This window comes from Ictidomys tridecemlineatus, chromosome 14 (assembly GCF_052094955.1).
Source record: "Ictidomys tridecemlineatus isolate mIctTri1 chromosome 14, mIctTri1.hap1, whole genome shotgun sequence".
Classification (NCBI taxonomy): domain Eukaryota; kingdom Metazoa; phylum Chordata; class Mammalia; order Rodentia; family Sciuridae; genus Ictidomys; species Ictidomys tridecemlineatus.
The window spans coordinates 21,707,395-21,718,894 of record NC_135490.1 but is presented as its reverse complement, the minus strand read 5'-3'; the positions used below and the strand labels follow the sequence as shown (position 1 = coordinate 21,718,894).

At 34.7% G+C, this 11,500-nt stretch overlaps 1 protein-coding gene across 6 annotated transcripts in view; it reads right to left on the bottom strand.

Moving 5' to 3' along the window:
* Positions 1 to 2,457: 2,457 nt before the first annotated feature.
* The window catches only part of Clcn3 (chloride voltage-gated channel 3), an 80,782-nt gene continuing 71,739 nt past the window's right edge, over positions 2,458 to 11,500 (bottom strand). For 4 of the 6 annotated variants that reach the window (XM_078030982.1, XM_005325498.5, XM_005325499.5 and 1 more), the window contains 2 exons: positions 7,136 to 7,211; positions 2,458 to 5,435 (listed from right to left, as the gene is read on the bottom strand). In XM_078030982.1, coding sequence (XP_077887108.1) covers positions 5,277 to 5,435; positions 7,136 to 7,211 — 235 coding nt within the window. In that variant the 3' untranslated portion in view covers positions 2,458 to 5,276. The remainder of the gene's footprint in view (positions 5,436 to 7,135; positions 7,212 to 11,500) is intronic. The other 2 variants (XM_005325500.5, XM_005325501.5) reach the window with 1 other exon arrangement.

The window sequence follows — 11,500 nt, the reverse complement described above, 5'->3', positions numbered from 1 at the left end:
ACTGATCCAGATGACTCCTTTAATATGCTGACCACTCCATTCCTTGACTTACTCTTTCAATGACTTAGTAGAGTAGGGTTTGACAAATACCTTGTCAGTACCAATAATGAAAACCTCCCTAATATCAATTCCAAGCATTCTACTATCTAAACATCATTTCCCATCTTTTTACTACTACCCCAGCAATTTTTCAACCTGACCATACCCCAAGATTTACTAATCTTTTCATTGTACCCAGTCCATTCTGCTTCCTTCTTCACACAGCATTTTGGGTCAATTCCCTGTCATCCTATCATTCACACCTACAGCCTCAACTCCATTTGAGTTATACATGTGTCTGTATCTGTTAGACGCCTAAGCCAAATGAGGAACTGAACTGCCCACTCCTTACCTGAATCTGCTCAATATCAAGGGGCTGGAGGGGAAAAAAAAAAAAAAACTTGCCAGCTGATCCTATTTTAACCAAAGGTGGCCATGCTGGATGCTCGTTGATCCTGCTACTTTCTCAACTTTGCTTGGGCTTCCAATACTTCAGTTAATTTCAATGAGAAAGTAGGAGCCATCAGGAAAACTTCAATAAAATCTCAAGACCCATTCTATGCTGCCTTCCTACATTTCTGTGAATCTTGCTTCATGTTCTACCATGTGTCCAAGAGCCTAGCCTCTCATTTGCTCAAGGACCTCTCTTGCAGATCATTATTTTTTCCTCTCAAATATTCCCATAATTAGCAACAAAAGAAACTAAATTATCCTGCATCTTAAAATCTGATTTCTCTCAGGTCGTAAATTTTCTCTCCATTTCCACCAGCAGCTGCAACAAAAAGTTAAAACAAAACCCTTTATAACATACCTTTTCTGAAAACCTCACAGCAGTCTTTGATTCTTCTTTTAAACTCTGTCAAACCCAATCCAGAGAGGACACTGCTTGCCATCATCCCATGGTCTCTGCTGTGGTCCAAGTTATGAGGTATATTCACAGTGATCAACTTTCTGCCCTTATTTACTTCTATCAGTAACTCCTGAGGGTTGACGACTCCTTGGAATGACAGTTCACTTGGTTTAGATTACCATTCCTTCATGGCACCACTCCCTGCCCGCCCTCACTGGTTCCTCTCTTGGCTGGCCCTCACTTCACCACATCTACACAGGAACACGTCAGTGTTCAGTCCTGGAACCTCTATCCACACCTATATCCTTGTAATCTCTTACTAAATCTATCTATGGAAGATGAGTCCTCTATCTAGCTTTCAGACTGGAACTTTCTTCTGAATTTCATCATTTATATACTAGTGCCTACATTGACCCCCCACTTGGAAGTCTAAAAGGCATTTCATATTTCACCTGGATTATTCCAGGAGCCTTCTAATTAGTTTTCCTGCTTCCATCCCTTCCTTCTTATAGACTACTCCCAAGAACAGTCAGAGAATTTTGTCAAATTACATCACTTCTGCCTCAATGGCTTCTCATTTTATTTAGATTGAAAGTCAAGTTCCTATGCCCCCTACCTCTCCTTATCACCCCTTTCCCTTCTTCCTTACCCCAACCACAGTTACCAAAAGTTGATGTTTCTGGAAACTGGCAGGCATATTTGCCTCACAATGTTGGTATGTAATATTTCTCTTCTTGGAACACTTTTTTCAGATGCCATCCCCTTGCTTTCTTTTAGGTTTATGCTCAAATGTTACCTTATCCTTGAGGCCCTTGCCCGATCATCCTTATAAAAGCAGATTACCTGCATTCAAACATACACATACCTTTTCTCCATTAGAAAAACTGTTAGGATGGGAATTTTTGCCTAATTTTGTTCACCTATAATAATGTCTGACGTAGGAATCATTTTGTTTTAGGTTGATGAACTAATAGTATTCATCACCATCTGACATACTATATATTTCTTTTCCTACTGGAATGTAAATTCAAGAGTACAGAATTCTGCCTGGAATTCAATAAACAAAGAATGAACACATAAGTGAATAATAAAAGATCAATCCTGGACTCTTGGTGTTTTCTTTTGTACTAAAAAGTTTAATATATTAGAAGACTACTGACATTTCACTCAATTGTTTCTTACCACTCCCTTTTAAAACCTATTGGCAAATTTCCAAGGTAACGTTTTTAAAGCATGTAAATTATTTTACTTGTTTTCTCTTCATGCATATAGCATAATTTTTCTTAAATAATGACATTTTTTAAAGTGAACTGAAATGAAACCTTTCTGCAGAACTGCAACTTTTGCTCACAATTGGGGCTGCAAGCCTATTGCTAGTAGCATGTGCTCCTACTCTTCAGGCCAGCATCTGCCCTTATCCAGCTCCTCGCTTACAACGCACAAGAAATGGCTTTGCAACCTCAGAGAAGTGCTGAGGCTCCCTGTACCAGTCATACTGGCCTACATGGCATGGGGCGGCAGTACAGAGGGAGGGCTGTCACAGGTGTAATCAAAGGCGAAACCACACGTTGTCATAGAGATTTTAATAGATTTTCTGATTAACTCATCACAGTAATCATTTCTACTGTAATGATATGCAGCTTTACTACACTAGTATAAATAAAAACAGATAAATACAGCTCTAGGCAACATCACAGATTAACAAACTAAGCATTCTTCGTGAACCAAAACTGAAAACAATTATTAATTAAGAAGAGATGCTGACACCCTTGCCCATTCTCATCATACCTTCTCAAAAAGGGTACTCAAATAAGGCGCTACGCTCATATTGGTCAATTAATTTGCCAATTAGCTAGGCACATGTATTTCATGGTCTCCACTATTTCATCGTTTGGTTGAAAAGCAGACAAACCTCAATGAATCAAAAATAAAAGTGGAACAGATAATACCAAAGAAAACCACTGAATGCATTAAACGCACAGCATTTTTCCTATATTTCAGCAGGAACACACACCAGAGAAAGAATATACCAAAGAAAATTTATGCTTCAATGTGCACCCTGAAATCTCAAGTCTCTGAAGCAAGATGGGCAATGAAAGCAGGACCTGAAATCAAAAGGGGAAATGTGGAAAATAAAATCCATATGCAGTTTAATGTACAACGACTATCTAAAAAACAAAAAAACTGGTTTCTCCTTTGAAGGCTTGTAACTCATGACAAGCAATTAAGTCATCCATTAGCCATGCAGAGGAGTCCATACTCTAGCAGTGCCGACCACACTGCAAATACACTTGATACCAGTTGAAGACATACAGAACTATCATTCAGAAATGACTTCACTCTGGAGAGCTAAAAAAACTCTGAAGGGGCTATGAATAAAATTTGGAAGTCTGCCAAAGAAAGGAAATAATGAAGACAAAATACTAATTTTTGGCAGATAGCACAGCTAACAGTGTTTCATGGAATTCCTAAAATTTTGCTCAACTTTCAATCATTCTAATATGGCTTCATGATCTTTTAAGTCTTCAAGATCGTACAGATTTTAGTGATCTTACAGATCCTACAGGTATATTATTACTAAGAACTAGGAAGTGAAGAATCACTTTCAAAATGTAAAATGGCTCATTGCCAGTTGTTTCAGAAAATGTCTGTCTGCAAAAATTCACTTGCCTATCAAAAATGCATAATCATGTAATATTTAGGCTAGTCCTCTGAGTAAACTGCCTTTGCCAATAGTAAATTAAGACCATAATTAAAACAGACATTTCCAAAACCAAAAATTCCAAGCATACTCCAGTACATTTTAACTCAGCCTGCAAAATTGTGCACTGTGACTATTCCAACCATCATTGAATACTTCAAATATGGAAGTGACCAACCCAAAGATTCAAAGGTTATGCTCAGATTCAAATTTTCACTGCTACCTTTGAAACTTTATTGTTTTCATCTTGGGGTTTGATTACCTCAAAAAGGCTAATTAACACTTTTTGTTTTTAATCTACTAAGTAATTTGTAGTGTTTTTAACTTTCTAGTTTTGGGGTCAAAATGGACAGGTCAGAAGACATAATTCAAGAGATGGCAGTGGAAGATCAGAAAAAGGTTTATGTACGCACTGGATCACAGAGAAGTAACCACACCCCTTTTTAACCCTTGCTCCCATTGTAAACTTTGTTCATATATCCATATTTGTAAGTCTGAATTAGTCTATAAAAATCACATTAAAAAGGTAAAATTATTTAAGTGCGATATTAACTGATCTGTATTTTATAAATTTTAATCCATAAAAATATAAATAAGAATGGTAAATTTTTAAGAAAAGAAATATACATTTAGTGCAAGTTATGAATTACATTTCATCTTCAGTGTCAGCAGTGAAATATCTCAAGGAAAGAAAAGAATCACTGATCTAATTTCAAGAAAAAAAAAATCCAGTGTTTTAACATGCAATTAATTCCAGTTACAGCTAAACAGAATACTTCCTCCTCTTTACTGTCAAAGCAGCAGCATTTTGTTTAATTACGCTGAACAGCACTTGTATATTATAGAAGTAGTTTTAGAAATAGAAAATTTGCATAAGACCAGGTCACATTATCCATAAAGTCTGAGAGGAAAAAAAATAAAACAAAACTGTTTATCCTTTAAAGTCAAGTTTCACTCTTTTTGATTCTGAACCACACAGCACACAAGCCAGGAGATTTCGTTCATGCTTCATCTGAGATTTACCTGTCTGGCAGCCTTTGGTGTGGTGTGTGGGCACTGCTCCAAGCCTTTAGTGATGGTACAAACTACATGGTAATGGCACAAGAAACACTCCCTTCTTGTGATGAAACCTCAGTAAAATCACAGTACATCTCAATATGAGAAAGGACTGCTTCAAAAGGTACACCAATTTAAAGAGGCTTTGTTACAGCTCGGGAGAGAGAGAGAAAGAAGAAATAAAAGGTCTTCTGGAATGTAGAAAGGTAATGCTTAGCTATACGACTCATGAATGAAACAGAACAGTTCTGATAAAAAAAAGGGCAAGACCTCGCAGTCTTACAGATGGCTCAATTCAAAGTAATCCCTCGAGGAACAGGGACCAATAGCATGTCTTTGTAACGCTGGAATAATAGGCCAGGTGCTCCAGGGCTCTGGTGGTGTCTCCTTGAGGCTCCAGCCTGCACTATCACAGCACGTCCTCAGCTGAATGCATCCAGTGCAGAACAACAGGAGATGGATGCTGCCCTCCAGGTAGACAGTGGAACTTCACTCCTTTCCTCCTCTCTCTCCTCTCCCTCCCCTGACAATTCCTCCTTTCCACCAGCATTATTTGCAAACCATGTTGCACAAGCCGGCTTTTATATTTCCTTTTTTTAAAGGAGAAAAAAAAGTGACGACTCCCTCAGGTTAAAGAGTTGTGCTATTCAACAAATGAACTTCCTCTTCTGTTTCCTCTCTCTCCTCATCTATGGGATTCAGTTGAACATTATTGAAGCGGGGTCTTGGTTTGCCGTCTGGGCCATATGACGGAGGATATCTTTTTTTGTTATAATGCCAAGGAGGCGCCTGAAAGGAATAAACAGAAAAGTGCTATTAAAATAAAAGGGAAAAAGAAAAATAGAAACTAAATCTATACTTAAATCCTTTTTGTTGACAGGAATAAAGCAAAGCAAGCAGCCTGATTTTGTGTTTTCAAAAGTATTTTACTGATAAAGATGATAAAATTATCCAGCAACCATCCTTTGATATCAAATGTATTATGGCCACTCATAGTGAGGTCCTTTCCACGGAGACTCTGAGGACTGGACGCCTCTTTGAAGCACAGCTATTCTGATTAATGTATGCCAACAAAAAAGTAATAAAAAAATAGGTGTAGGAAAGGGAAATGATACTGATCCCATCTGAGAAGGAAAATTCATTCCCATCACATCAAGAAAGCAATAAAAAAAAAAGCCCAAACCCCCTCAGTACTTCTATAATTTTGTTTAAGTAAAATGAACCAATTTTAAAGAAATAATTCAAGGATTGCCCAGTTGTATGCAGAAGCTTCATGAAAGCACATACAATTGAGATAAAATACATATAAAATAATCAACACAAAACTCCACTCCCAAACTTCAGAACCCCAAGAACAAATCTATAATGCAACCCATGTTTCTAGTATACTGATTAATGTTTTCCTTTTTTAATTTTGGCCCCAATAAATAAGATACAGTGCTTTTATGAAAGTCTTGGGTGTTAATGCTTACATTAAAAAAAAGGTGAGAAATCAAGAAGCAGTCCTAACAGATTATTACAGGTGAAGCAGAAAGCAGAATGAGTAGCTACTGTATTATTTTGGTTAGTAGATTTTTTTAAAAAGGATGCATGAAACACTTGTGAAATATTAGCATACAACAGAAATACATAATCAGTTGTGTACTAAAGCAAACGGGGACAGGTTTCATATACATATGACAATTACAGGGCAAAATAATTTCAGGCATTAATTGCTAAAGCCAGACAATTTTTGTTATATGGTAAGATAATTCAAAGTTTATCTGTAGTCATGAAACCACTAGGACATAAAGCCTGTTAAAACAAACACTTTTGACCCCCAAAAGCTGCTTACAGCATTCTAGAGACATCATACAAAAGGGGCACATACATATCTACATACAATTCCCTAATGAAATGGCAGGACACACACTCTGGTATGCAGGGTACAGCAGAAAAAGAACTGATGTTATGATTGCAAATATATACACATTGTGCTATAGTTAGTGTGCCCATTTTAAAAATCCATTTAACCATCAGCAATTCTAATTGCTAAGCTCAGTTAAAATCACTTAGGAGCTTAGATTTACCACAAGACTACCACAGACTAGGCAACATAAAAAAGAAAAAAGGTTTGGGGGTGATAGGGCAGACATCTTTAACCAGTCAGGAGTCTTCTAAGACCGGTGAATCCCCTACAATTGACAGATTTGTCACGTTTACTTTAAGCATGTCCGATATATCCCTCATTCAACTATCAAACTGTTTGCAGTCTTTAAATTGTAACTAATGATTTTGATGAACAATACTAACTTTTGCTTACTTTCTATGAATGGAATTTTACACATATCTAATTTATCTTACAGACATCTGATAGATACAAAAGTAATTGGCAGCATGGTAGGACTTTTTTGTTCGGCAGGTATCTGGGAGAGAACTGAACAGTTCACAAGTTTCATGCCTCCTGACTTCTAAGGTGTCTAGTGAGGAGATCTGACACATCTAATCACCAAGGGGTCCACGTGCTGCTTTAGTTGCTCGAGATGCTCTAAAATGTTCTTCTTTGTGATGATCCCCAAGACAATCCTGAAACAGATTATTATGCTAATAACTGTGTGAGAAATTAAATTAAAAGAGGTTCCAATCATAATGATAAAGAATGAGAGAAGAAAATAAAACATGAACAATAAGAATGCTTCTCATGAACTTTAGAAAAATAAAAATGAAAATGATTTAAAATCCCAGGTTTCTTTTGCATAAATTCTACTGTCTTTCAAAACAATATTGTTTTAAAATATTGGTGGCTTAGTCTCCTTTCCAAATTAAAATCAAAATTATGAAAGCTTAGCATGAAAATGACAACAAAAGAAAACTGCTAAAGAAACAATAATGATACATATCTATAAATTCTTTCAAGATTTATTTTCAGTGTTCTCTCCTTAAAGAAACATATTTTCTAACTTCTAAGATTCATGGCCGCCATCTTTGGAACTACCGCAGCAGTGAAGGAAGACTTAGTTTTAATGCCTCTGAGGAGATTTGAGGAGGAGCTAAAATTAAAGCAACGTTTACTAAAAAATTAATGCTGACCAACAAAAAGTCTTCCTAATTTTACAGGAACTGAATGCCACTTCTTAACCCAATAAAACACATTTACAAGTAGGGATCAAAATGACATTTATTTTATGCAATTTTTTTCTAAAAATAGATTCCCAGTTAACCTGTCATTATTACCACATCAAAGTAATAGACATGAATTCTCAAAATGAGGATACCTGAAAAAACTAATTAGATTGCTTTTAGTTATTAAAACAAAAGTCTGGTACTGGTTTTATAATGGAAAATAATGAAGTCAACTGCAATATGTGGCAACACAAATAGCAAAAGTTTAAAAAAAAAAAATGAAAAAGACTCGAAATTCTGGAAGCCCATCAAAATGCCCATCAGGGTGATTAGACATTTCCTTGGTGATCTGGGTAAATCAACTGTTCTCTTAAACTTTCTTTGTACATTTTATTCTGACTTCTTGAAGAACATCACCAGGGGCCTTCAAAGCAATCTGATCTTATGCACTTATAAAATAGTAACTTAAAATAATGGCTGGTGTTGGGGAAACAGGGGGAGTAGAGAATTTGAAGGGCAGAAATAGGTTTTCTGCTCATGTTTTCTCGTTGTTTTAAAAACTTATGTACTGATCCTTAAAAATTCTCAGAGGATACAACTTCCGCTCCTCAAAGCCCAGAAACTGCACTCTATAAAATAAGCATTCAGTCAATAAGTAGATATTCTTTTACTAAAAGAATTATATTGATCAGAGTTAATCATCCAGTTCATACATAATCCTAGAATACCCTTTAAAAAATTTTTTTTAGTTGTACATAGACACAATACCTTTATTTATTTGAGGTTTAAAAAAAAAAAAGTCGTCAATTCACTTGATTTTTATTGTTGAAGTAAAGAAATGTGAAAATGTGACAATCTTGGGTATTTAAATAGAATAATACCAGTTTAATTCTCATTTATGCTTTTCTACCCAATTAAGTAGTTAATTGGTTAATTTCAGTTAATATCATTTACATTAGTAAATTCTCAGTAACCACAAGACATACAATAAAGAAAATTACAAATTTATAAAGACCAAGTGACAAACTACTTAGAAAAAAATCCCTATGTTTACAAAGGAATATATCCCTACAAAGAGAAAAATTCACATAGTTTCTCTCTTTAGTTAACAAAGATTGATTTGAGGCTAGTAAAGCCAGTTTCTGTGCTGCTTTATTAATTTTAAGAAATAGAAGGAAAATCAATGCAAAATGCTGTTTCTTTTTTGTGCTAACAAGTAATGATGTAAGAGTTAGTGGCATAAACCAGCATTTCCAGCATTTAAAGTATGTTCTTCTACTCACTTTGCCCCATCAAATAATGACTGCATTTTCAAATACATTTGGAAAACTATGCTTCCTATTATACTCTGAGGATAAAAAAACTATCAATATTTTTAAACTTCTGAGGAGTTTCACAAAAAAGAAACCTTAACTTTTTAAACTCCTATGGTCACAAAACTATTTGTTGTTGTTAGTAACTCCTATTAACATCCTGCTAGCTCCATCAAGACTAAAAATTTTGAAAAATTCTGCTAAATTAAAATATAAAACGTGGGTTATAAATATCTCACTGATATGTTTACAATTTACAGACACATTTCCCCTAGTTTTTGTATTCCTTTCCTTCTTGCATCAAAGGTTCCAGATTTGTTGTGTCTCTTCCCCCAAATAACTATTTTCCATTTCTAAGGTTCTATAGTATCAACTTTCAAACATCAATAACAACCAAACTTCATCTTCTCTTCTAAAAACCAGAAGACAGGATTCCTTTTCTAGGTTTAAATCATTTAAAATTGAGGGGAAAAAACACCCTACATTCTTACAGAGTTTAAAAAAAAAAAAGTCTCAAGAGCTACCTCCCCAAATGATCTCTTTTCTTTCCATGTATATAAATCTATTTTACTGAATATGTTCCCTTAGAAAAAAGCTCCCTCATTTTTCATATAAACAAGCAGCATCAGATAAATGTTAAATTATCTACCTCTACTGACTTTACTGTTTTACACTTTCCTTTAAATTTTTTTTTCTAACTCTATGCTGCCCAAATCAGAATTAATCAACAAGGTGAAATATAAAAAATTAGCCCATGTAGCAGCTTTCCGCTCACAGTTGATCAACTCAGAGAATAACATTTATATTTAATTGACAAACTATATCAAGTACAGAGAATAGCTCAAAAAAAATTGCTTATAACAAATCAGCTTAGATTCCAATTGAGCCATTTAATAATTAAAAGGGGCCCAAAGCTATATCAAAAGTTACCCATTTAAATAGTATTTATTAAGGTTTTAAATAATAAATTTTGGTTCCATTATTTTTAATTAAATAATTTAAACAAAAATAGTTAACAGTAATATTCTATTGTCTCTTCTATTGTCAGTATCAATATTTAATTATTCTAAGCTTCCTGCCCTTAATTAAGAGCTTTATTCCTTTAATGATTTATTTCATATTGAAGTTATTTTAATTAACACATGAAAAACACTAAATATAGATCTAATTCTCCAGCTTTCTATTTATATAAATATAATATTTCTATTTCTAACCCAATATGGTCTAGTGTATTGGCCAAGACAATGTTTTAGTAGTTTAAGAAATCACAGAGAAAGAGGATAAATTCCATTAGTAAAAATTATAGTGTAAGATAGTAGCAAGAGCTTGGGTTTTATGTTAAAACTCTCTGAACTCTAATTACTACATCTGTAAAGCAGGATACCATGATTTACTTTGCAAAGTTAAATGCAAAAACTTGAAGGTGTTCAGTAAATAATTCACTTCCTGAATTGTTCTTCCTCCTCCTTCCTCTAGACAGAGGTCAGATGTTTTACACATGCTTTGTACAAAATGTTAAAATACAAACTTGCTGTGATTTTCTAAGTGTCTAGCACAGTTTCAGCCACTTAGCCAGGGTTAGTCATCTGGTTCATACATAATCCTAGAATACCCTTTTTAAAAAAATTTTTTTTAGTTGTACATAGACACAACACCTTTATTTATTTGTATGTGGTGCTGAGAATTGAACCCAGTGCTTCATAAATGTAAGGCAAGAGCTCTACCACTGAGCTGCAACCCCAGTCCTGGAATACTCTTTGTTTCCCCTTTCAAGTCTTTCTATTACCTGCTTTCATGTAAAACAATATTTTTAAGACTTCTAATAAGGATTAGAAATAAAGGAAATACAGAGGCATAAAGAAAGAACAGGTAGAGACACATATCCCAGGCCCAGGAAAAGAGAGCAGGATAATGAAGCAGGAGAGTTTGCAGATCCCCTTTGAGATTTGTCATGGACAAACACTGGCAGCTTATACATAGAAGGCAGAAAAATAAATCACCAATGAATACATTTTAAATACCTGAGAGTGTGTGTGTGTGTGTGTGTGTGTCATAAGCTGTTTATGGATGGAAAAGGTGGACAAAAAGCAACAGAGCTTTTGTTAAAGGACATTTTTAGCTAATTTACAATTTTCATTTATAGTCTTTCTTTCATTACATGACAAATCAAATTCTGGCTGAAAAAGTAATTAGTAAATATCTAGAAAGTTATAATTATATGAAAAATCTATACACTAAAAAATGAAATACTCACAAAAAGGAAATAGGTCTCTGCAGTACTCCATACAGATTAGGCACACTATTCCTCCAAGAAAACAAATGTTCTACAATCATGTTAGAGATGTTTCAGCATCTCTTTCCAATTATGAAGTACAGATTTCTCAACAAATCCTACTTTATGTTTTGGCAAATTGTAGGCAGTTGCAAGTCTTACTTTTT